Source organism: Centrocercus urophasianus, unplaced genomic scaffold (assembly GCF_019232065.1).
Source record: "Centrocercus urophasianus isolate 14NV4802_14NV808 unplaced genomic scaffold, USGS_Curo_1.0 seq_44, whole genome shotgun sequence".
Lineage (NCBI taxonomy): Eukaryota > Metazoa > Chordata > Aves > Galliformes > Phasianidae > Centrocercus > Centrocercus urophasianus.
This window is the reverse complement of record NW_024885022.1, coordinates 576,850-604,246: the sequence shown is the minus strand read 5'-3', so window position 1 is coordinate 604,246 and position 27,397 is coordinate 576,850. Positions and strand designations below refer to the sequence as shown.

The following is a 27,397-nucleotide window of genomic DNA, read 5'->3' as shown; positions in this document are numbered from 1 at the left end:
CGCCGTCACGGGAGAAGCTATGAGCCCCGAGGAGAAGCCGCCGCCCGGCCGCTCTCGCGACGAGTGCCCGCCTCAGCCCGCTGCCGGCCGCGGCCGAAGGCGAGGCGGTTTGCTGACGGAGATCCGCACGCCTATCCGCACCGAGCCCTTCCAGCAGCGCTACAGCCTCAGCCCCGGCAGGGAGCTCGGCAGGTGGGTGTGCGGCCGCCGCCAGGGCAGCTGCAGGGCGCCGGGCCGGGCACCGCGATGGGGAAGAGGCGGTTTTCCGTTCGCGAAGATGGAACGTCCGGCAGGACGTGCTGCAAGACGAGCTTTCGTTCTGCGCTCCTGGGCGCCCAGCCGCGCTGCGGGGCTGACCGTGGCATACCGCCCTGCTGCCTTACGGCGCTCGGCCCCGCGGCTCGGCGCAGGTGGCGCGGGAGACGGAGCTCGGTTAGATTCAAAGCTCAGCGGCTCTCAGGAGCTCTGCTGCTCTGCCCCCAAGTAAGGGCTTGACTGGGAGCTGGGCGGCCGTTGGCCTAACTGAAGAATTGGTGAGGGTTCCTTCTAGCGCACGCGGGCACTACTGGAGTGAGTGCTTCTGTGCTGCGGGCAAGGATGCAGACGGCGCAGCCTGAGCGAAGAGTTCTCGGGATGTTTGTGTGGGGTCACCGGCGGCCGGAGCTGTGGGTGATCTTTATGTAAAGGCTGATTCTGCACCTGTACTTGTGTCGGGATGAGTTATGTGTCTGTTCCGAGGGTGGCATTGCCTTTCTGCAGTAGCAGGATGAGTTTCAGTTCCAGCTGCCTTCCCTCTCTTTACCTCCACAAAGGTTTTCAACTTCCCTTCCACTACAGAAGTCCCTACTTCTGACTGTGTGTGTTTGCTTCTCCTTCAGTTTCAAATACCTTTTTTGCTAATTTGTCTAAAAACCAGTGAGTACTTCACACATGAAGTGTGTGAAGTGAGAGTACTTCCATTAAAGAGAAACTTTTGCTAATCCGCTGTGACAAGCTAAAAAGGCACCTAGAAAGTCTCTCTGGCACTCATATCTCTTTGTATGGCATTTTGTTGATAACGTACACTTAGCAGAAATTATTTTGCTTTTATCTGCTTGCAGAGTGTGCAAACATTTACTTTTGAGTAGGTCTGTCTTTGCAAAGGGCTTGGGCAAATTAGCAACCAAATAGGACAAGGTTTTGCCTAAGACAAAAGGCAGTCCTTGCTCACAGAGCTCATTTAATTTGGCAGCTGAATTTGCTCAGGAAACAGCTATGGAAAAGAACGTTCATATGCTCTGTGTCCATCTCTTTTCCCGTAACAAGGGAACTGCTTAAAAGCTGAACTTGAGATGGGAATTCTGAAGAGAATGTGAACTGTGTACGTTGGGTTTGGAGGAGAGAGCAGGCAGCAGATGCGGCACAAGCTGGGTGTATGAGCTCATCGGGACGCTGCTTGCTGGCCTCCAGCCCGGCTGTCAGTGTAGCTCTGCTGAAAGAGCCTCGTGCTCTGCTTCCCATTCCTGCATGTGCAGGTGGTGGGTAGGGGCCGAGAGCACAGCACACAGCTGGGGCCATGTGGTGATCAGAGAATGGAGAGATGCAGGACCTGGTGGCTGGCAGGGGTGGCAGTTCTGGACAAGCACTGCTGGAAGAACTGCAGGCTAGCAGGGGAGGAACCTGGTTGTGATGTCACTGAGACCACAGGAAAGCAGGCTTTGTTATTTCTGCTTGCAGGAAAAAATGGCTTTGGGGATGTAAAGCTTATGTACTCAAATAGGCCTGGCTTGGATGTTGAACAGGCCTTTGCAAGTGTAACCAAATAGAACCTGCTTTTTCTAGCAGTAAATTCAGGGAAAATGCCAAAAGCACGGCTATTCTGGATGGGAAACTTAAATTGCTGACATTTCAGCCATATTAATTTTATTGCCCCCAAATCAGAACATTCACAGATACATCTTCATTTGACGTTGTATGGTGTTTAATGTTGAACTTTCTGTTTAATGTTGTAAGGATGCCACTTCTGGTCAGCACGCTCTTTAACCATTTCTGCAGTACTCATTTGAGATGAGCTAATCCAAAGCATTTTGCTCTTTGTGCAGGACAAGGCAACAGTTGCTTGACCTTTATCATCTGTACGCTGCCTAATTTTACTGTAAAATCAGGAACGGTATTTTAATTATTTTTGTGGTGGCAGCCTTGATGCATATTTCTGAGTATGCGTACGATACACCCTCTAGATGTCTGAGCTCCATATTCCAGAAACACGGCCTCAATCAAAATTTCTTGTTGCTGATTCACATTACCTACAGCTTCTTTGAAGTGTCCAGTATAATTGTGTTCAGATATTTTGCTCTTTTTCCTCAACAAAATACCCCCTAGATAATTGCACACAAAATACTACTAGGCTGTTAATTCCTCAGCTTATTGATGTGGCATTGCACTCTTTTAATGTCAAACAAGCTAGGCACATGTTGGTAGCCATAATTTCTGTACTAAAAATAAAACTCCTGGTTCTAGAGGTGAGTTGGAAAAAAGCCTGAACAGTTGGCACTGCTTTTTCTCTGGAACATAAGAGTATTCTTAAGTGACTGCTCTAAACCAAGCAATCTTCTGCCAGTGAAATATGTGTAGTGCATGCCTGTAAAGGTGTATCAAGTTCAATTCAGTTGATTTTCCTCATTCCACCTTTTTTTTTTCTTTTTTTTTTTTTTAATAAATAAGCACGTTCTCCACCCAGACCACGAGTAACTATTTTAATCAGCTGAGGAAAACTGAACAAAATAATCATGTGTTCTTCATTTTTTACTGTGCTTTCATGGAAAAGTAGCCTAGCTCTTGAATTGGTTTTCCAGAATTTCTGGCATAAACTTGCTTCTCAGGTAGCTTTCAGGAGTTCAGATCTTAGTCATATGTGAGTCTTGTGCAGTTGGCTGTATCAGTAAGAATGCAGAGGTATGCTGTCACATTTCTAAGCAGCTGCTGGCTTAGGTGAAACTGTTGGGGAAGTGAGTAGGTGAAGGCAAGGCTTGCAAGCAGCTGACTCCACCATTTGAGAATAAAATTTTGTGAGGAAATATTCACAAACATCAGAAATAGAACCTCCCTCACCTGGCTCTTTGGAAATCGAAAATTGTACTGAAAAATCACCCCCAGGAAAAAAAGTTTGACATGAATTGTGTAATAAATTGCATATAGTGTTATGGATCTCAGAAAATTTTTCTAAGCTTTCTGTAAAATAAACATATTAAAGTAGTTGCTACTATCTGTAATAGTGACAGTGCTTTTTAGCTCAACTTGAAACTATTACTGTAAGGTTAGTTCTGTTTCCCTGAGTCTATGAGAACCAGAATTAGTTGGTGTGACATAAATGCTCTTGTGTATCTGATTTGACATTTGATGTGTGATGCGAGGCTTTTCCTTTCAGCCATACTATGTGCCACATAAAATAATGCTAATTCTGTTGGCAGTCTTGAAAGATGGCATTAAGCTTCTTGCTGATCAGATATGATATCTTAAATCATAATTCTTGACTGAGGCTCTTGTGAAGACTGAGAACAACTTGTTTCCTATTTAAGTCACCCTTAAAAGCGTTTTTGTTTGTTTGGATAACTGATAGTCACTTTTTAACTTTGGAGAGGAACATGAAATACTACCTCTCAAAACTGTTCTTCCTTCAGTGTAGCTCCTTCTTACCATAGCTTCCTTCTTCCCTTGTAGCTCCTCTTAACATAGCTAAACTGGTAATGCTGTCTTCACAATTTAATAGCAGATCTGTTTCTTGAAAGGAATTTTGATAAGCGACATCTTAAGAAACACAAAGATGCACCATCTGGGTGTACTCTTTGGGAAAGCTTTTTCATACCTGTTTTTATTTCTGCCTACTACGCAGTCTGTGTTGATGGGAAATACTTACAAATTTATCTCTTGGCTTAACTTCTTACTTTGATTTTTTATTTTTCCAGTGGACGGTATCTTTGGTTCTGAAGTAGTCTCAGATGTGAACCTAGATAGGTGCATAGTGATTAGTTCTGTCAGTTGGAAGTATCACGTTTGTCAAGTCAGATTTTTCTGGGATTGTATTAAGAAAAGGTGAGTTTTACAGACAGTGGTTAGGTTTTATAACAGCTTTATAGTATTACAATAGCTATAGGTATTATGTCAAGGTGTTCTTGATTTTTTTTTTTTTTATTTTTATTTTTTTAAGCCTTGAACAACTTGTAATAAATACTTGTCAGCCAGCAGAACTCCTGTGCAGTGTCCTTTCAATTCCATCACCTAGCCAACTTCTGTCCAGTGCAGTCAGCAGCATGACTGTGGCCGCATACCGGGGTCTCTCGTTGTTTCTTCCTTTTACCTGAACTTTGTTTTATTTCCTTAGTGACTCCTGTGTGATAAATTGGCAACATTTAGCTGATTAACTTGCTTCCAGATAGGTTTTGTATGTAATGCAAAAACAATGCTCTGCCAATTGGAAGGTTTTAAACATTTCTGAACTACTCTTACTAAATGCTTTGGTGGTACTAGAATTAAAAGCTTCTGACTCTGCACTGGAGAGACGTTCTTTCAGAAGGAAAATGTACCTTTGGAGGTTAAAAGGCAACGCTCAGGGTGCTACAGGGTGGTGAGCCTCACATCTGAGCCTGGGAAGATCATGGAACAGATTGTCCTAGAAGCTATGTAAGGCATATACAAGATGAGGGGATGATCTGAAACAGCCAGCAGGGCTTCACCAGTGGCAGATCGTGTTTGACCAATCTGGTGGCCTACAATGGTGTGACTGCATCGGTGGACAGAGGAAGGGTAATTGATGTCATCTGCCTGGACCTCTGCAAGGACTGTTATTTGGTCCCATGCCACATGCTAGTCTCTAGATTGGGCATATACAGATTTAAAAGGTGGACTACTCAGTGGGTAAGGAATCGGTTGGGTGGTTGCAGCCATAGTGTTGTGGTCAATAGCTGTGTGTCTGGGTAGAGGCTGGTGATGACATTTGTTCCCTGGGGTCAGTCTTGGGACCGATGTTCTTCAACGTTCGTTTCAATGACCGGAATAGTGGGGTCAGTCATAGAATCAGAGTTTGGAAGAGACCCTTAAAGATCCATCTATTCCAACTCTCCTGCAATGAACAGAGACCTCTACGGCACAGTATCTGCATATCTACTAGTCATTAAAATGACTAGCAATCCCTTTAACAGCAAGTTCTGTTCTTTTATCTCTTTTTTCTTTTTTTTTTTTTAATTACTTTTCTTTCTGCTACTTTTCTCCATGAGCACTGTTTGGATTTGGTGCTGAAACACAGCTTCAGTAGCAATTTGAGTGCTTTTGATAAATGTGTAACTTTATATTGTACACAAGTAATAAGGACTCACATCTTCATTTGGAATAACTTAAAAGCCTTTTCCCTGGCTACATCAGGATGGTTGCTCTTGATTGTGGTTAGGATGGCAGTACTGGAGGGATGTTTACTGTTATGCATGATCACAGCCTTCCTAGAACTCTGCTTAAAAGAAACAGCATCCTTGCAGCATTTTGGGAATTAGGAGTGCATGGTCTCTGGAATGTTTCGGTGTTCTCGATGAGCTGTACGTGCTACAGATGCTTGGTGTTTTTTGCTAGATCTGCAGCAGGCACATAGCTGTTAGGCTTTGGGTGGCCATTCTTCCCATGGCATTCTGCAGTTACATCTGTATTCTTTAAACCATTTTATAGTGACCTTTTGACTGCACCTTCCTAGTGCTACAAAATCCCATTGTAGTTTCATGCATTTGCAAAGCTTTTTTAAAGCATTTTCTTGCTGTTTGTCAGCCTTCATGTATGGGTGTGCTCTGGTCTATTTTCTTATTCCTATTTTTCTGCAGATAATGGGTGCTTATGCAAAATGTCCTTAATGACTGTGACTGTATCAGTAGTTATAAATTAGATTGTTTTAGCAGATGACTAGCAGATAGCCACTTCGTGGATGCTTATTACTTAATTCCAGCTGGGCAGATTTGAAACAAATTTCTGATATGAGCAGGGTGACCACAAATTCTGTCAGCAATTACTCTGTGGAAAGCAGCCTGTCGCTAGGTTAGGAGCTGGGAGAGTGAGATTTGACAATCAATTTGATTGTCAAATCAAATCATCAATTTGACATGAGCTGAATTAGTTAATTCTGTACATTTCAGCTTGTGCCACAGGAAAGGCAAGACTCAAGTAATTGTATTTCAAATGAGATGAGGACTCTAATTTTATTGGTTTCAGCTATCCTGCAGTAAGTTAAATGAGGAAACAGGGTAAAGGCTCTCCAAGTTATTCCTGCAGCTTTATAAGAAAATGATGACACGAAAGTAGGAATGGTCATGTTGTCTAACGTTATACCTGTATGGTGAGAATTCTAAAAGATGGCTATACTTACAGAGATGGGGATTCATCATCACGTTAGGTGATGCACTAATTCATAGACCTTTTCATTCTAAAAATCAGTACTGTATGAATGGAATTGAGTGGCTTGGGAAGTCAAGCGCCCAAAATGCTGTGGGGGAAGACTTCTGAAAGTGCTGCAGCGTGTGTTCAGCTGGACCTGCTGGCTTAGTGTAACTCATCCACTGTGTTTTGTCAGAAATGATACCCATTAGCATGGGTCCAGCACTGTGCTCAGTTCTGCAGTGTGTGTTTGCATTCACTCTGTCATTGCTGCAAGAGCTGTTAGAATGTTTTGTGTTGGCCCCGCTTCTCTACTTTTTGAAATGTTTTGTGTTTCTTGAACAATGAGACAAGTGGAGTTTTTGAGAACTGAGAAGCAATCAAAACTATGGCTGTTGTCTTTGCAGGTGCGTCATAGTGAGAGCATGAGGTGCTGTTTTGGAAAATAAGAGAAGAGGATGGATATTCACAGCATAATTAGACTGGGATCTTGAGCACAGTGAAGCTGCTGCCTGCTGTTGCCTTGAATATAGCGGTGGAAATAGTAACTGGACAGATAGTTTGCTTAAGTATAGTCACAGAAAGCATAATTTTCTTGCTTGTATACCATTTTACTAGCTTTTTATGAAAGGCTCAAGGGTGTCTTAATCTCCCTAACTAGCACAGTTCATTTCTGCTGTATGTTTGAAGATTTGGAGTTACTTGAACTGATGCTTTGCTGTTGTAGTTTTCTGTTTTAAAATCCTTATTTTGAATGGAGATGTAACCTTACCTCTTTAGAATAGAGGCTATCACTCAGCAAGGCATCTTTCTAATTTTAGAGCATGTGGTAAAGGTGTCCCTTAAGAGGGATTTAGCTCAGGTTTTCTGAAATATTGATTTACAAGGATTATACTGAAGTTGTCAATAAAGGACTTAGTTCTAACCTAAAATTCTTCTTTAATTTCAGAGGAAAATTTGCAGTGGTGAAGAAATGCATCCAAAAAGACACTGAAAGAGAGTTTGCAGCAAAATTCATGAGAAAAAGAAGAAAGGGCCAAGACTGTCGGATGGAAATAATCCATGAAATTGCAGTCCTTGAATTGGCACAATGCAACCTTTGGGTCATTAACTTGCATGAAGTTTATGAAACTGCAACGGAGATGATTTTAGTCCTGGAATAGTAAGTACTAGTAATAACTTCTGCATAACCTTCAGTAGCATTTGTTAAAAACTGTAGTATAAAAATCTTTTCCACCTGTATGGATAATGTGAAAAACAATTTTATTGCTTGCTTGTCACCTGCTTGAGTTTAAAGAATTGCCAAGAAAATCAGTATTGCAGGAAGTTATTGCAGTCTTGTAATACAGCAGAATGTAAGAAATTTTCCAGTTGTATAGTATCTTTCAAAGCTGAAATATAAACTAAGTACTTAATGAAGAAATTTTTAGTGAAATCTGAACTGTGCATGCTCCACACTAATAGAAGGTGCAGAGAGAAGCAGTGAGTACCTGCACAGCCACTGAAGTTTCTGTTATTGGCAGTGACAGAATGAAGTCTGTTCATTTTACCAGTGTTGAAAAAGGCATCAAAACTTAACGTCGTATATTTAAATGAAAGCATTGAAACCTGCTGCAACCAAGAGTGAAGAACTTTGTAGTTGGCAGCTCGTTTCTACCCTCAATGAAAAACTGTGAATATCTTCAAAATTGACCTAAATAGAATGTTTGTTAGTTTTGAAGATGTTTTGTTGGGGTTTGTTTTTGTTGTTGGCTTGTTAAGGTTTTTTGAGGAGTGAGAGTTGGAATTATTTATAGACAAAGATGAATCAGAATTTCTAACTTTTCTCAGTGTAACTCTTCTCAACGTAAACATGTAAGTAAACAGAAGTTTACTTAGTGTTAACTGGGATAGGATACTTTTAGGGAATTTAGCATAGGAATTTTCCTTCTCTTGGCTGCTCTGTCTGGTTAAGCTGTTAAGTATTTCTACTACAAGCTCTTTCAGGAAGTACGCAAGCTTAGAATTGCAAGCACTCCCATACTACTGCTTGCAGACTGACTAGCTGCTTTTTTCTTAATGTGATACAGACAAGAACTTGTCTTCCACTTGATGGAAAAAGGCAAGAGAGCTGTATCAGCATTTACTGGAAGACCTTTTGAGCGTGCATGCACTCAAGGCATGTCCCAAATATAGCTCTCTGTTGTCTTTTTGGAGAAAATAAGACTTGTGAAACTGTTTTAAGTCTGAATCTCTCGTATTCTGCATTACCTTGAATAGTGACATTTAGCTTGTGACTCTACACTTAAATGTTTTTCTTCCCAGCATTGAGTTTGTCCAGATGGGGGTTTCTGCAGCAGTGAATGCTCATCTGATGCTCCAGAGCCTTAGTTTTTCCTCATGTTGATTCTAAGAGTTAGGCAAATGCTTTTTGCTGTTGAACAGCTCAGTTGAGATAGTGTTCAGACTCTACGGATTTAAAATGACTGCGAGAGTAACATGGGGCTCGTAGTTGAGCAGTGACTTGACCTACCTGCTAAGTCAGTCTGGTTTGTACAGCTGTTCCCTTTTCTGTTATCAGAAGTGAATGGTGAGAAATCTTGTGCCCTAATCTGATGTTTTTCAGAAGTCAAAGGAAATTTCATCTTTGAAGTTCAGTGAAATGGAATTAGACTCTGTGTTGTTTTTTTATGAAGGCAAGCTTCTTTCTTGAATGTATTTTTTCTATCTTGTGCAGTTATGCTGTTAGTGATTTATAAAATGTTCCAGTTTTTGTTAGAATACAAAAAGCATAACAAGCTTCTAGAGTCTGATTACCATTACTGGGGATGAAAAAATACATATTTTAAACACTGGTAGTACAGATTTAATGAGAATACAGCTTAAATTTCTGGTTCCCATAGAGACACAACACAAGCAGTAGAATTCAAAGCTTGAAACAAGCGATGGAAATTGTGATAATTGTTAAGTATAATTGCTGGCTTTCATTTAGAACTCAGTTCTCCTACGAAACATTTTTAATACAAAGTATTAACTACGTTGTTCAGTAGTTAGCATGGTGATTATTTTTACATGCACCAGTCATACCTTGTTAGAGATAAATAGCTGTGTTGGAGTTGTAAATTAAAAAAAAAAAAACACTCTTTCACTGACTTCAGCAAATACATCTGGATGCTTCTTTAATGTCAGCATGTTCCAGAGACGTGTTGCAACAACACAGGTATGAATGCTGGTACATTTCTGACATTCTGTGTGCAAAGGATTAAGGAACGTACCTGGGCTGTAAGCTTCTCTGGGGCATTTTGGTTTCTATTAAGCTTCATGGTCTGTGTGGCAGATCCTTATCATGGGAAGGAGAAAAATACTTAATCGTTGCCCAGTAACTTTATCTGCTAAGATTTAGAAGTTTCCTCTCTTGAGGTTGGTTCTGTTGTAAGGGAGGCCAGCTGTTTCACCTTTGCGGGGAGAAGTCTTAATCGCATGGAGGATTGTCTTTAAAATACTACCAGCTTTGACAGATAGCATACTTAAAATTGCCCACATAGTGTTAATGTAAGTTCCGAGCAATGGAAAACAATGGGGCTTTAGCATTAGTTTAAACTGCAGGATGGCAGAACTCTGTATCCATGCGAACACTGAGTTCTTGAGGTTATGTGCAAATGAACTGCAGAGAATTGAAGAGCTAGTCTGAAGGGGTGGTGTGTAAAGCCTGGAATTACCCTATGGAACAGTGACATTTTTCTATTTTGGTGAAAATTGAATTAATAAAAACCAGGGTGTTTAGTGAAAAACATAATAGTCCAGAAAACCTGACATATTCAGATTTCAAAATTGCTTTTTCCTTGCAACTTCTGAGTTCAGTAATTATGTAAAACCTATGACTTTTGATTCTTTTGAAAGAAAAACAGTGCATCTGGTGCTTCAGAGCAGGCATTTTTGTAAGTGTTCATCACTATATGCTTATACATCTAAGTTAGGAATAGATGTTAGCTTGTTAGCGGGTCACATTTTAAACAAACTTGTGTGTAACTTCAAAATCTAGGGAAGTATTGTTGGATGCACAGAACAGGATGTGAGTCGGATAGCTACCTGCTGGAATCTTGTGTATATATAGTAGACTTCCATCTTGCTTACTTCAAGCAAGAGGAAAGTTACCTCTGTCATCTTGAGGAGTTGGTTGGGGTTTATTTGATGTGTGCATGAAGTACTTTTTCCACCTTCTGGACCTGTGTAATGTTACTGCTTGTTCTGTGGTGATAATAACTGTGCTGCTCCAATGTTTGCACCTTGTCTACCTGTTGGAGCAGTTAACAAAGCTTTAGTACCTAATGGCTATCTCAGATCAGCAGTGGTGTTTTAGGGAGAAACTTTGTTGGTTACCTTGCTCTCTGCATTTCATTCAGCTCTTAGGCTCCTTGATAGGAAAGACCACGGGGGCAGGGGAAGTATGCATGTGTCTGGGAACTGAGAACAGAAAGAAAACAGTCCATGCAGTTTAATGTGCAAGAATGCTTTTCTACTCATATGTCCTCATCAGATATGGATTTTCAGTCATGTCTGTCTTTGGGCGCAGTGGTAAGTTAGGGTAGCCCTGCACTGCAGAAATTGTCAGTACTTTTGCTCTCATAGTTGCCATCTAATGGCACACCTCGCTGAGGAGCAGCACAGCGTTAATGCGTTGTGAATGCACTCGAAAGAAGCAGGATGTAGAATTTTGTACAGTGCATGAAAACGTCCAAAGGAAAAGGCTCAGTCTCCACTGAATTTAAAGTCAGTGTAGTTGTAACCGTGATTAATGTTCTAGACTTCAGCTGACTTTCAGCTTTTCAGTTATTCTGATAAGAATAACAAAATGTTAGCCTGGTTTCAGTGATGAAAAGCACTTGGATTTAGCTTGAGACTAAATAGAAGTTAGTGGTACAACAACAGTACTGTCACAAGTTCGTGAATTTCTAGGGAGTGCTGGTCAGTGCTGCTTTTAAGCTTGGAAATGAATCACATCTTATTTCTACACCTTGCTAAGGGAATGTGTACTAGAGAAATAACGTATTCTAAACGATTCTTGAGTTTGAAGAAGTTGTGCCCCTAGATATTTCCTTACCCATCTTTTCCAGAGTAAGGTGACTTGTTCACCTAAATAATTTATTGTCCTAAAGACAATTCTTTTCTTTATTGCTTTCTGTTGGAGAAGGGTCAGGGTACCCAGTAACTTGCAGGGCAGTTATTTTATAATTAGCACTATGAAGCAAAACTTATTCAAGATGATTTCTTGGAGGGAAAAAATGAGTACATGGTCAGCACCTGGGAACTCTTGGTCTGCAGGAATGCTGAGATCATAGCAATGTTGTGCTTGAAATACTTACAGGTATTTTCATCTCTTCTCTAGATCAGGAATCCTGAATAACTAAATTGAAAATATTGCTAAGCAGCATTACAAAATTTGGCACAGGTGTGTAGGAGAATCTTCTGGGAGTTCATTTTGACACTGTGCTTTCAACAGCTGTGACTGAGAGGCTCCCAGTCAGCAGACTGTTTCCCTAAAGGAGGCGGTTAAGCTGGCTTCGCAGCAACGATACACAGAGCTGCTCTCAGTAAGGAAGTTTACAAATTTCCCATGTTCTTCTAAAGAATCAGTAATTATAGGTTCAAATGTGGCAATTTTGGGATGAAGTGAATTGTCTGGAAGCAGTTTTTCTATCTACATCCTAAGTAGAGAAGTTGATTTATTTTAAAAACAAATAAACAAAAAACCACTGCGTGTTTAAAACTTTTTTTTTTGCCATGTGAAACTTCTTTGTAAAGCAAAATACTGTTGTATGGTGGCTGGTACAGCCATGTTTAAGTCATGAAGTGGATGTGCATGTCCAAAGGCTTTATTTGTTTGGCTCACTTCTGAAGATGCCTAGGTTCATCATCTTTGTAAAATGACTGCAGATTACTTAAAACCGTTCAGAAATAAAAGTATTTTTTGTGTCTAGTGTCTGCTACTCTCATTATCTTGTTTTTTTTTTCATTTCAGTAATGGGATATTTTGTTTCAACTTCTTCTTGCTTTGATTTCTAAGAAAATTAATTCCAAGTTACTTAAGTGTAATATTAAAATTCTGGGTAGCTTGTGGTTTAGCTTGGTGTCTACTTCTAGTGTTCTAATTTGTAAGCGTATGTGTATTAAATGGGCATACAGCAAGTAGGGCCTTATGAGGCCTACCTCATGCTGATTCTCAGCTGAGTTTATAAAAGCTTATTAAAGAAAGAAGTGTGATCCTGTTTGGCAGCTGTTTTGGGGAATGAGTCCTATGTCACACAGATAGAAATGGCAGAACTGATGCTTTTCTTGTTTCAAGTGGCAGAGAAATTGCAGCAAAACCCCAGCCTTGCTGCTGTAAAACAGATCAGTAGTTTTGGTAGTAGGGTTTATCACTAAATGTACGCTAAAACAAAATGCTACAAGGAATTAAATCAGTCTTCCAAGTAACCTAAGAGCGATATTCTTAAAAGGGAATTTGTTTCTTTCATTGGTTACAGAAGGCGTGTTTATGTATTTATCTTGAAGTTCCAAGTGATGTTCCTTTTTTAAAAAAGGAATGTGATTTAAAATGTTAGAATAAATGATCTCGCCTCCATTTTAAACAGGTAATTAGTATCTGAGTCTGCCCAAAGCTAGAATACAGCTGCCTTTTCCTTGAATTAAATAAAAACATGCTGAAGAAATGTACTGACCAGTGTCAGGAGGGCATGCGTTTTTCAAGAAGAATTGTATTAACACTCACTCCATGAAAATTGCTTTCATTCTGTAGTTACACCATCTTTGGTACAGGATTAAGAAAATAGGCTTTTTTTAATAGGCTTGTTTGAAGGAAAAAAAAAATCTTATTTTAATAAAGCTAATTGTACTGCTGTGTCAGTTAGCCGATGTAATGAGCAGAAATACAAAGCTCTGTGTGAAAAGTTGAGTTGTAACCATCTTCTAAATTTATCTTTTTCTTGCAAGACAGTCTCCAGGAGAGTTTTAAATAACATTGTGCTATCTGGGAAGGTAAAATAAAAAGAAATAAAGGCACAAGGGCCACATAAACCAAGTTAGTATTCATAAAACTAAAAAAATTGAACATATTTAGTGATTTTTTTTTTTATTTTTTTTATTTTTTTTTTCCTCAGAGTCCGTAATCCAGATTTACCATTTTATAGAACTGCCTTGTTTGTTTGTCTGGTCCCTGTTTGAAAATGCCTTTCTCTTCTGGGTGGCTCAGGTCATTATTATAAGAATTATATATTATTATATATTATATTATTATATATATATATATATTAATATATATGTATTTTGAGGTAATGAATTAATATATATATATTAATATATATAATATTGTGAGGTAATGAAGACAGCTGTCCTCAGGGGGTTTCACTCTCTGTCACTCAGCTGATTATGGGATTTCACACACAAGTTGATTTCATCTACACACTTATCAGTAGCAATTCAGCAATCTGTGTGTGCAAGCACCCCATACTCGTGGTTTTTTTTCCCATTCTTGTCCTAAGATGGAACCTCTGTTATGCTTATTTCTGTTGCTGCAGAGATGATCTTGCATGTTGCTTTGGAGTACTTGAAAAACATTCGCTCATCTGTAGTTATTTTCCTATTTTTTTGTTGTTTATTTAAGCACATATAGGCAAAAGATAAGGAAGCTTATCTTATCAAGCTCTGAGAGCTAAAACTTTCAGTATTTTGAGATGAAAGCCATGTGGAAACTTAACGTGTCCCAGTACACCAGATTTTTCACAAACCACGCCATTATAAACTTTAGGCTTTTCTGAGTCTGTACAAAGTGTTTTGAGGAGAGTTAGGAGCAGAATTGTTTTGCATTGACTTTATGAAAGCTTACTTTGGCCAAATTTCCATATAGCTTAACAGAAATAGCAAAAGACACATCTTTGGTAAGCGCTGCCTTTAAACAAATGTAGCATTCATCTCTTGAGCACAGTCAGTAACATTTCCAAAATAGTCTCAATGGTTTCTGTAGAATCTACTTTACTTAAGTCATGGAATATTAATCTTTGCTTCTTTTGAAAGCTGTCATGAATGGCAGTCTTCCTAGGCCATTAGAGCTTGCAAAATGTTTAATAACTGAAAATATCACCATTGGATGATACCACCTGCTGATCTTTTCTGTGCTGGTGTAATAAAATGGGTGCTCTAGCTTAGTGTTTGAAATAATAACATTCATGCTGTTCTGTAGTGCTGCTGGAGGTGAGATCTTTGACCAGTGTGTTGCTGAAGGAGAGGAGGCCTTCAAAGAGAAAGATGTGAAACGACTTATGAAGCAGATCTTAGAAGGAGTTTCATTCTTGCACAGAAACAATGTTGTTCATCTTGACTTAAAGGTAAACTTGTTGCAGTACTTTTCATACTTCTTAACTGCTGGCTTCCTTACTGGTCGCATCATGTTAAGGACACAATGTTATGCTAAGAAATGGGTTTCTTTGTCATAAGAAATTCAGAGTATTGCATATAGTTTAGATGTAAGTTGTAACCCAGGGCTCCAGAAAATTATTTTCCATTTTTAGTATGCTAAAACTAATTTTATACAGCTTTCATCCGTATGTTCTTATTAATCAAAGCAATTTTATTCTGAGGTTGAACTACTTTTCTAAGCAAACCAGTATTAAAAGCATTTGTGTTAAAATTGTCTAATACTCCTGGTATGTCTAATTCCTCTATTTCTTACTCAGTAGTAAGGCAGCACACGTTTTCTGTTGCCAGAATCCTTATTTATACTTCATTGCATTTTCATACAAAGCTACCAGTAGATTCCTATATCAAGCTCTACATACTTACATTTAACAGAAAATCATGAACCATTCATCAGCTGGAGCAGAAAATGTGTAACATTTGTACACAAATATCTGTTTGTTTGTGTTGCCATTTATTTAAATCACCCTAGAGTGCTTTAAAACTTTGTGACCCATTGATTTAGTCACACATATCAAATAAGTGTACTAATATTTAATGAGAATCTTCTAGCAAGTGGCAAGTGTCCAAAAGGACTGAAGTTCTGGTATGTTTATAGAAGGTACTCAGGTCTCTGCTGTGTCTGTACGTAGACTGTGCTGACCAAAAGTATTTCCACTGAATTTCCTTGAAGCAACGTATGTGAAATTAGAACGTGCCTTTTGTGGACAATATATGTTTGTACGTTTTTGAAGTTAAAGCTGTTCCTTAGCCCTGGCATCTGGGTGTCTAATAAGAAATTGCTGTGTTTTTATGTTATTGCAGTACTTAATTATGAAAGTACACTGGAGAGTTGATTCCAGCTTGCAAACAAGTTACTTTCTCAAAGCTTAGAAGAAAGCTTGCTCAAACAACTCCAACTGAGCAGAAAAGCTGATGTTGTAAAATCGAACATGTCCAGTTGTCGGAGGCTAAAAGACCCAATATTGCTTTGCTAACTTTGAAACATAAATAGTTGGGTGTAAATAAAACATAATTAGTTGGGTGCTGGTCTTTGTGATTGCTTATTAACCCATTGGTTCTACCCCCAGAAGAAGAATTTGTTAAAATGGCTGTGAAGATGAAACTGTAAGCTTGTTGTCTTAGTCTTGTATTATAAAGCTGATCAACTGGATCTGTGAGACTGACAGCTTGCTGTTGCTTCTGTCTGCCTTTTTGCTAGCTGCAAAACTTTCATATGAGAAAACTGAGTATTTTGATGTGGCTTAGCAGGGTTGATGCCCAATTATTTCTTTCCAAAAGTGTGTCTCTTGTGAAACATGGCTGAAACTTCATGTGTTTTTAATAGCAAAATACAATAACGTATAATCCAGTTTTGTCTCAGAGAAGAACAAATATAATGCTGCTGAGTGTAAATTAAAAATCATTCAGCAACATTGTTTTGATTTTATTTAATTTGCAGGGTGTGCATAGAGCGTAGTTGGGAGTCTTTCATCTCCTCTTAATGGCACATAAAAGCTGCCGAGAAAGGGAAGCTTCTTTTTTTCATCAGCTGTTTGACTTGATTGTGTTTGGTAAAACTTAATTAGTTAGGAATGGAAAAGAATGTGAATTACAATAAAAAAGTAGGTAAGTTGGGGAAGGACTGGTTACTGCTTGTCTGAGACAGATAAAGCTGCGCATGGCCAATTAACTGCTTCAAGCAGTGCAGTCCTGTAGTGTGTGTTACTCTGCTTATCCAACAGGCACCTTTTTCCTTCTGCGTGGTTCCCAAGATGTTGTGTGCTGTGAGGAATTAGCAGAGTTGTCATTTGAAAAAGCCTTGGGTGTCACTTTATACTAATGTTCAGAAGGTAGGATAATTGAATGATGGAGGCAGTGTCTCGTTGAGGACATTTCAACTGCATCATGCTTTTTTTAATCAGTATTCCAAGCGGATTAAGATTGAATGCTTAACTATTTTTACACACAATGTAGTCAGGATATTCCAACCAGTCTACTTTCCCAATTTGTTCTTATAATTCATTGTGTAATTCCTGTTTTCAGGAAGCTTGGCCACAATTTTCTTTGCACAGATGTGTAGAAACAGATGAGAAAACTTCTGACAACTATTAGCTGCCAAAATGTACTGCAGTACTCAAGGGTTTCATGAAAAAATTTCCTCATTTAAGAACTATCTGCCAAAAAAGTCATATCATTTGTTCTGTGTAGAATTAGATGGTTAACTTCATTAATTTTTCAGGTTACTTTAATTATGCATCTTTAGTGTTACTCTTTTGAAAGCCAAAATTTACAAGAAATACTATGGCCGAACTCTGATAGAGACTTCTAGAATAATGGAAAATCTGCAGCATATGGACTTTGCTGTTATATCATCAGTTTATAAGACTTCAAAACCTACTTGCAAGGTAGGTTTGAAGGGTGTCCATTTTACTAAGTGCACTTGTTATAAATGATCTGTGCAACTTATCTGAAAAGCTAGAAGAGAACAGATCTTTGTATGTATCGTCTTATTTTGTCCTTACACTGAAGTTCAGAACATCAGGAGAGCTTTGCTCTCTTTCATATGACAGTAGTAATCTAGCTTACTGACGGATGTAACACTGGCCAATGTTCACAATAACAACTTATGCTTTTCACTTGTACATGATGCTGGAGGCACAACCAATGTCTCAGATTCCTAAAGGCCAAGAATCTGATGCTGATAGTATGTCTAGAAAAATTCAGCTCCGTTCATTTTCTTTTTACCATCTTTCCTAAGGTACATGTTTCTAGTGGTGATAACGTGGCATTAGGGTAGACTTGTGTGGCCATATAACGTGAACTCTGTCTGCATGCTGATCCTGTAAAGTGGTCCATTCAGTCTATTTTTTGTTCAGTATACGTCATACAAGGATCTGAACTGGAACCTGTAAGCCTCTCTGCAGTAGGGAGGAAGGCTGATAAATGTTGCTATCTGCCAGTTTACATTAGCCATGTCATTGCTATTTGGGTGCAAGGCCCTTTGCAAAACGGCGGGTAAGCAAAACTCTGGCCTGGCTGGGTATCTCTGGTCTTTGCAAGAGATCAACATACAGTCAGGCCTAGATATATTAGAGCAGTTTAAAAAATGAATAAATAAAAAGGAGAAATCACTGTATAGGTGTAAGAAAATGATCTTCCTCTTCCTTAAGTTTTAGAGTAATTGAGTGCTGATGGCAGTTCTAAAGCTACAGCATCTTTGGGATTTAAAGCTGGGTTTGCACTGTTGCTCATTTGAACCTTGTAGTAGTTACTTAAAAGAAGAATCCTGGTGTTATTTCAGTACAAATAGATTTAGGGTTGGTTTGCACTGCAGACAATTTCTTGCCATTAAAAACTTTTCCTCATTTAAATATAGAGAGCAAATGCTTTTCTCATGCGTTCTCTTTGCCCCTTCAGAACATGACTAAATTTCCCACTGAAGAAGAACATCTGAGAGGGTTATTAGGGAGTCATTGCCACCTTTTTCTTTTTTTTCAGATGTTTGCTTTTCTAATACAAATACTGAATAAAAAATGTGAATATGGTAATATACAGCTCCAAAATCCTTTGTATGGCCACCAGTTTATAAGCAGAAGTAAGCTATTGTTAATGCATACACTTAGAAACAGAAAATAGACATCTTGGAGTTCCTTTTAAATAATGTGGCTTAACTTTACAGGAATGAAAGAACTTGAATTTATTTCTTCTTTTAGCAAGAAGAGCCAGGCCAAGATTTTAATGTGTTCTTGTACAGCTTTATTTCTGTCATCAAGAGGAAGGATGTTAATGTGAGATTGCACCGTCACATTCATGGGAATGAAAAAATGTGAATAGGAGGAAACTATAGATACTGGTGTTAATCCAGTTGGACTGTATCCCTCAGTGGTTGCTTCTCTGTTCATACTCACTTGTCCTCCTCCCTTTTCAATCCAAGTTCTCAGGAAATAAAGCCTTCATGGAAGTCAGGCTTACCAGAAGTGTGAACAGTGTGAACTGTCAGTGCTCCTGCTTGCGGAAGTTAATGACAGCACAGTGTAACTACTGGCCCAGTGTGGGGAGACAGGGACTTGGTCTGGCAATGATATGCTTCAGTTGCTCGAAACTAAGACCCCCTGTCTAAAGTTTTAAGATTTTTTTTTATATATTTTTTTAAACCCAGCAGCTGCCATTCAAAATAGAAGGCAAGGGACTTCTGAATGACTGCAGAGTTTGTGTTGAGGAATGGCAGCCAAGATCTAGTGACATCAGAGCAAACAAGTTTATCCAACGTGATGCTCTTAAAAACCTGTTTTTCAGGCTGCTGTATTTTTCTTTTTACTGTTCTTCAGTTAGTATTCTGTAATACAATTGTTTGAACAAGATTGAGGTCAGTTGCATCAGAGTTTCTTTAAACGGATATAGGCAAAAAAGTTTCGTAACAGTTTAAAAAACATGAACTTGAGTGTTTTTGGACACTTAAACAGGAGAAATCTTATACCTGGAAGAAACAAGGAGGGAACGTTGGTTGGAACAAGGAGGGAAGAAAGGTGGTATGAAGGACTAAAGGTACAAATGTGAAGATCTTCATATCCTTTTGCTAAATGGTAGTTACTGGTGTGTCTTTTGTATGAGTTCTAAGCTAAGAAAGGCAGATGCTTAATTTTCAGTTCTTAACTGAAAATCCTGCTGCTGCTTTGAGCCAGTTTGTCTCTTCAAGTCCACCTTTGATTTAAAAATGAGAAAATAAAAGTCCTGGGTACTGTATGTGTTACGGAACGTATCGCTGTTATTCTAAAAGAATTATGCAATCTAATGGTGCCGCAGACTTAAGATTTTGGTGATCTCGAACATCTGCTTGCTTTGCTTTTCAGCCACAAAACATTCTGCTAACCAGTAAGTCTCCACTGGGAGACATAAAGATAGTGGATTTTGGCCTTTCCAGGATAGTGAAGAGCAGTGAGGAATTAAGAGAAATTATGGGAACTCCAGAATATGTGGGTAAGTTGTTCCTACAATGGTGGTGTAGCCTTAAGGAGAAGGGTACTGTCAGCAAATGGAGAATTGTCTCAAAACTTGATGAATGCCACACTGGCTATGTAGTTCCTGTGTCAGAAGATCAAGTCATTAAAAGTGATACTGCTGTAGAAGCTGGAATCACCAGACTAGTAACTGACAATTCTGTGCCTGTGCTGAAGATGAGTACACACTTCAGACAAATCTGAGCAGTGATGACAAGTATTACTTGGCTGAGAGGTTGGAAAATGCATGCTCTTACTGAGCATGGTATTTTAGCCTGGTGGGCTTTGTGTCCATTTCACTAAAAAGTAAAATCGTTCCAGGCTTTGAAAAACATTGTTATATAGCATATCCTTTGTGGGTGTGGGTTTTCATGCTGCAGTGTGGCATGTTGGATAGTGAAATTGTTTTTCAATAGGAGGTTTGTATAAAGCATTCTTAATTGGTAAAGAGATGATCGTTGCTTCTGAAGATGACAGTTAAAAGTGGTTTTCTTTTTACCTGAAACTAACCAATGACAGTAATAATTTAAAGAACTTGAATATAAATACCTATTTATAAGCCACTTGAAGCATGACAGTCTTTTATTAAAAATTTTTCTACGTGCCTGCTTCTGCACTCTTAAATACAGTATCGTGTCTGGATGTGAGAAAAAATATAACTTTTTTTTCCCTGAACAGCTCCTGAAATTCTGAGTTATGACCCAATCAGTACAGCGACCGACATGTGGTGAGTTGAACAAACTAATGATCACCATAACACTGTTGGAAAGCTTAAAAAGAAAACAACCAAGACAGAAAAAGCCAAACCCAAAACAACTGTTTTTTTTGTATTTTGCTTTCAATTCAGGAGCATTGGAGTACTGGCATATATTATGCTAACAGGGATATCACCCTTCTTAGGGGATGACAAACAAGAAACATTCTTAAATATATCTCAAATGAATGTAAGTTACTCTGGAGAAGACTTTGACCTCATATCAGAGTCTGCTGTGGATTTCATGAAAACTTTGCTGGTGAAGAAACCTGAGTAAGTACAACACACAGCTATTCAGCTGCCCTGTGCATAGACATTTTAATGCGAATACTTGAATTTTTGTTTTTCAAGTACGAGGCAACTTTAGGCACTATTACTTTTCATACACATTAAAAGAGTTCTCCATATCCCTCCTGACTTGCATATTCTGAATGTATCCAACTACAGCAATTAGAATTGAAGATTGCAGAAGATTCAGAAGATTGGAAATGCAGTGTAGTGTGGTGCAGTATTCTGGCTTTCGATGTGTGTGCCCTGCTGGTGTCTCTTATATGAGCTGTGCTTTGAGTCTTCTGTTTCTGATGTATTAGTAGAGGGCCTTACTCTTAGTCATTCAGTAGTATGCTTTTCTTAGGGGGGGCAAATTGGAAGTTCCAGCTCTCAAAACAGAAGTTGTACTTTCTGTGCAAGTTCCAGAATTCTTCTCGTGGCATCTCAACCACCAGAGTTGCCTACTGTATCTTGGTGGTTTAATTGGTTGAGTTTTGTTGGTGTGTGTTTGTTTGTTTGTGGAAATACTTGAATGTAAATATGGCATGATTTTCATAAATTTAAGGAAAAAGACAGTTGCTCAGAAGTATGGTAAACTGTGGTATTTAAGATTCTATGAATTCCTTTATTTCAAATATTAACAGTTTATCTTCTTGGACCGTTGGTCTTTTGGGGTAAAAAGTAGCTATCAGAACATTTTTAGTAATTCTATCAGTCCAGTACATTCATTTCCTTAGAAGAAAACTGTATGAGTATCTTACTAAATTTTAAGTTCACGGGGACATTTCTTTGTTCCTTTGCAGGGAACGAGCAACTGCTGAAGAATGTCTCCAGCACCCCTGGTTAGAACAAAGTGAGGAACCTACTTGCAGGGCCTGGAATAAGAGCATAGGAGAGGACAACGGTGATGTCGTCCAGAAAAATGCAGATTCTGCCTCTGAAAAACCTGCAGATGTTGAGAAGGCTGAAGAGGAAGAATCGATGATGACAGAAGAGCTAATTGTAGTAGCTTCATATACGCTGGGACAATGTAGGCAGTCAGAAAAAGAAAAAGCAACTGAGCAGAAAGCCATTTCCAAACGATTTAAGTTTGAGGAACCATTGCTGCAAGAAATACCAGGAGAATTCATTTATTGAACTGTGTGTTACTTCATAGCAGTGTTTTCTACTAAGCAAAATATCCTAGCCAAGGGAATCTCTGATATGCAATGAATGTTCTAGATAAAAGGAAACGTTGATAGGTGGCATCTAAGGAGAATGTGCCAAGATTTTAATTTCATGGAAGAAGTAAACAAGATTTCAAGTGGCTGGCAGGAATTTAACAAAGATGAAAGCTTATTTTTGTTTGTAATTTTTATTTCTGTTTTTGTTTTTCTTTTTGCCTTTGGATAGAAGACAAATTCTGTTAATTGCTCTGATGCTCTGGAGAAGTTGAAGAGTTTCAGTGGCAGATGTCAAGAGAAGTATATTTTAGGATATGTTTTCTCACGCAATGCAAATATTAAATGCTGGGTTTTCCTCAAATATTTCTTAGCACTCCTGACTTCAGTGGATGTATCTGCTGATATAAAAAATACATGAGATAATTCGACTGGTTTGACAGATTTCAAAACTACAGTACGTATGTATTTACATTTTCATCCCATCCGAAGACTTGGATTTAGCACGTAGTCAAACAGCGAGCTAGGTTTCTCTAGCAAGAATGCAGATGTCCCACAGGTAAAGGCCATCTCATCAGTAGACGATTCCAGAAACAGCAGTGTCTTTGGGAGTGCAGTAAGGTTCTGCTCTGCAGAGCGGTGAGTCTCCCCAGGCAGTCTCCTGAGAGCCCACAGGCTGCTGCTCCCTCTGTCTCCTGTTTTGGGCCAGGTGCACCAATAGAACCCAGCTCAGTGTGTCTGCACACTGCTGATGAGTGGGCGACAAAGAAAATGACCAAGTCATTTGCAGCAGTTATTGAAGTTCTCACTCCTTGCTTCAGCCTTTTAGTTCAGGCAGTTTGTCCATCTATGGTAAACCAGCCCTTAATTTCTGCCCCCGCTTCCCTGCCCTCCCAAACCCAACTGAGGTTTTACTGGGAGCCAGAGGTCATCGCTGCCTTCCTTTTGTTCTGTTCTAAGTGCTGCTTTAGGAAGAAAGAAGCATCCTTAGGCTAAATTGCATAACCTTTTTCGGCATAGCTATCAGATGAGGAAGAAAATGCTATAACCTCTGCAACAATGAAGCACAATTCATACCTCGTGCTTCCTAATCACTCCCCCTTAGACACTTGGAAAAACCGTATGTACACGATGGGGCGGAGTTGGGTTAGGAGCAGTATGGATGGGTCACAGTTCTCAGTGGACACAGTCCCTCACAGAATAAAACCAGGACTAACCGAGCATCAGAATTGACTGGTGTTGCAATGTATGGATATCTGAGGATCTTGGACTGAGTCCTGGTTGTCTTAGAAATCTTTCATATTGATGCTGTTCCAAAGTTTAATTTTTATGTAATTGAAATTTAGTGGTATTATATTGCATACTGTTAACCATTCAACTATTTATTTGGTTTCCATGTGCCATTCCTTTATAATAAACTCTGACAAAAGTTTTCTTGCTGTAAAACAATGAATAGAAACTCTTAAGATAGTGTTTCGGTTCTTTTTTTGTTTTTGTTTTTCTTCCTTGTTGCTGCAAACTTTCTTGTTTCAAATGTACTGGGAATGTTCTAACTGTAGGGAGCAGGAGATTCAGCATTTTGTCATTAGCATTTGTTCATCACACGAAAGTGAAGCAGCTTATTAGTAGCGCAGACAGTGGTGCTGTGATATGGTTGGCACTGCTTGTAAGGGTGGAGGGCAGAAAGCACTCGGAAAGAAGAAATCTGAACGAGAAGCAGTGTAACACTGAATGGGGCAGTGTGAATTTTTCCATCACGTTTCACTGGCAGGGGTCTGCTTGCCACCACTTGAAGGCACATCGGAAAAATAGCACCTGGGTTAAATCGTCTTATCAGGCTTCATCTTCTGTGGAGCCGCACCATCCTGCTCCTTTAAGACCTTTATGTAGGGAAGCAACCAGTAGTCCTTGAGTAATCAAGGTAGGGTGTGTTGTAATGCAGAGATGCCTTTCATACTCTGTAGAAATCAGACATTTGCTTTTTTATTTTTCTCCTTGTATTGAAAAGCTACCACCACGATTTTCTTTGATTTCTGGGGCTGGCAATTAGAAGTTGAATACAGATCTTTAGGCTAATGGAGCACTTATGTTATCTGGGCATCTCTGGTAGAGAATGGCAGCTGGGCTGTTGTGTGTTGCTGACCCTCCCTGCAATGCTGATCTTTAAGACAAAAAGTGCTCTTCATTTCTTTTACAGCTCAGCCATTTGCCCAAGGCTGCTTGTCTGGGGGACATTAACTTCTGCAGTTCACCTGTGAATCTTCCAGTGTCCTTCAGTCCAACTTTGATTTTCTTCACATCCGTATTTCCTTGCTTTTATAAAGCTTGAGTAAGGCACTGAGAGCGAAGCATGGTCATGTTCCACCCTTAGAAAGCTAACCTATGCTGCTGTGTCTGCATACCTAAATGTGTAATAATTTATGATTGCTCACAGCAAATTGTTTAAGGGCCATATAAGCTATTTCAGTTTCTCTTGTGACCACAGATCCTGTCTCAGCCGGGAATAAGAACTGATGTTGAGCCGCATTCATTTGCCCTATACTTGCTATTATTGACAAAGAAGCTTTATATATACATAAATATATATATAGTTTATATATATGTGTATGTATATTTATATATATATATATATGCATCTGTAAATGAAGTATGTACTTTTACAAGGCCAGCTTCTTTTGAATTGGCTCCTTTGAGACCTCCAGTGGGCTGCATTTTTTGTTTATCATTTTGTGCCTTAATGTGGTTTTGTACAGTGTTTTTAGCATCGTTAAGAATTTGTATGAAGTTGAGAGAGTTTAATAGTACAGAGCCATTCGAGTGCTTGCTCAGAAGAGCAGATACTCTGCAGATCCTGGAACTGGATGGCTGCACGTGCGTGTGGTTCCTCAGGAAAAAAGCTGCTTGTGCTGTGAAGTACTGGTGGGAGAGATGGGGGAATGAGTCAGCTCCTTGCCCCTTGGTCTTTGTTCCAGTCTGCTCTCTGCATCTCCAGATGTCGTTTCTGGGCAGCAGAGTGAGGGCTGTAGCGATGCTGGGAGCGTGACTGCTGTGTGCTTGGATGCAGGAAGGTAGGAGAAGTGAAAGAGCTGCTCTTGTACGTGACTGGAGAACTGTCATTTCTGTCGTTAGGATGTGAGAGGTGTGAACTGCCTACCTTTGGCCGGAGTGCAGATCTGTCCCATTGCCACTGTTGGATGAATGCTGAATGTTGGGTTGAAAGCAGAGCTTTTTGTCTTTACTCATTGCTTTGTTCACCACTAAGAAAGAGACTATAATTTATTGTCATAAATCTTCCATAAAACCTTGTTTGTTTGTTTGTTTGTTTGTTTGTTTGTTTGTTTTTTGTCCAGAGTAGAATTTTTTGCCATTTGTTTTATTTCTTTCACTCTTCAATTGGGGGATCGAGTACACAAAACACAAATTCCAACCTGCAATCTACCAGGTGAATCTTGACAGCTGTCAGGAAATGCCCATTTCCATTCTCTGTTAGTGGTGCTGGCAGGAGACGGGGAGAAAGATGGGCCTCACACTACTGGATTCCCCAGCAAGTCAGCATCTACTGATTTCCAGTGGACTTCCAAAAGATGTGCAAGCCTCTGCTGCAGAACTGGAATATTGCTGGAATCAATATGAAAGCTCAAGTATGGTACTGCATTACAAGCTACTACAACTTAAACTCTTCTGTGTTTGGTGCTTGTGCTTGGCTTTAGCTAAGAAGCAAAAGTACATGACATTGCTGGAACTGGATTGCAGTATGTCATATGGAGTCTCCTGTTCAAATAAATGCCCTATTGTTCTCTAAGAACTTTTGTGAAATTATTTTTCTTGGCATCCACGTACGGGATATTTCAGTTTTCTGTATTGAGTATTTGTTCAATTTTTATTTGGTCCATACAGTAATCCAGTGATTTCCACTCTAAAGCAATATGCTTGCATTGTAGACATCTTCATGATGCCTCATTTACAGATGTTGAATTAATCAGTCATTGGGATCAAAAAATAGCTACATCACCCACGCAGACCACCTTGATTTTTATTTTTTTCTTGGTATATACTAAACCTAGAAATGCACTGCCATTAAATGTAGAACTGTTACATCAGATGTCTGATCTTCAGGTGGCTGAAGATGCAAGGCTGGAAAGAAGGTAGTTAAATGGCAAGTAAAGGTATGAAATTTGGGGTAGTTTCACGTCCAGAACATGGTGGAGCAGGTGCTGATCAGCATTAATCCAGTTTTAATAAATCGTGCAAAAATGGAGACAGACTCTAACGTGCCCTTCAAAGTGGGGCTCCAGAGCTAGGTTACTTGGCTGACTTGCTCCCTGTGGGGAAAGTCAGAACATCTTATAAATGTTGGGTGAAAAAATTATTTCCTCTTCTTCCACTATGTTCAGGTTGCATTTTAGGAAAACTTTCTTCTCTGAAAGAGTGGTTGGGCATTGGAACAGGTTGCCCAGGGAAGTGGTAGGCCCTGGGGGTGTTTAAGGAAAGGGTCGATGCAGTACTTAAGGACATGGTTTGTGGGCAGTATTGTTGGTAGGTGGACAGTTGGACTAGGTGATCTTAGAGCTCCTTTCCAACCTTTATGGTTCTGTGATATGTAATTTAATTGATCATTCCTGTTATAGGACAACTGGCAACTACAGACTGCTCTGTAACATTAAAATCACTTGTTTTCATAAAAATACAACCTGAAAGTTCTATAAAATGGGAAGGGGGAGGGGAGGGGGGGGAAGCTAAGTCCAAAAGGGTGCAATTAAAATCTCTCTTAGTAAAGAATGGGTTAGGATTTTTCAAAGTGAAATGCAGCATTTAGGCCCAAAGCAGCTACTGAAAAATTATGGGGAGAACAATCTAAATTACTTCAAGGGATTACATTTTTATTCCTGTAAACACAGAGAACTTAACTGCATTGATTCTTTGCAGAAAACATGTAGGAAAATGTTTTTTGCTTTGGCAAGTGGATAAATGCAGGCAAATGGTGGGAAAGAACTGGTTACATCCTTGTTTCTGCAAGGAACGTGAATCAAAATGACTCATATTCCCTGTGCAATGCAACATACCTGCCCAAGCTAGAGTGAAACGGTAGGCTGGCCTGCTTTCTCTCTGTGAGACAGACTACTGTTTTTAAAACGCGTGGGTTCATACAGCCCCTTTGTACTCGTCAACTCCAACTCAGCTAGGTGCCAGTGTTGTAACTCTGCTAAATAGCTCTTGTTTCTTGTTCTTCAGGTGTAAATAGGTCCTCGCTCTGAGCAGCTTGACTTCTTGGTTTCCTTCAGAGTGATGACTGCCTGCCAGAAGCTATTAAAATCAAACAAGAGAGTAAGAAACGAATGTAATCCAACAAAGGCCATAAGGAAGATGGGCATTTTAGCCAAGCAAACAAACAGAAAAGA

General features: G+C 39.4%; 1 protein-coding gene across 1 annotated transcript; it reads left to right on the top strand.

Annotated features, from left to right (window-relative positions):
• Positions 1-23,464, top strand: STK17A (serine/threonine kinase 17a). Its single transcript, XM_042834231.1, has 7 exons — positions 1-192; positions 7,337-7,549; positions 14,603-14,747; positions 19,668-19,794; positions 20,493-20,541; positions 20,662-20,841; positions 21,642-23,464. Exons 1-7 carry the CDS (start codon positions 20-22, stop codon positions 21,973-21,975), a joined length of 1,221 nt encoding a protein of 406 aa, XP_042690165.1. The 5' UTR covers positions 1-19; the 3' UTR covers positions 21,976-23,464.
• The last annotated feature ends 3,933 nt before the right edge of the window (positions 23,465-27,397 follow it).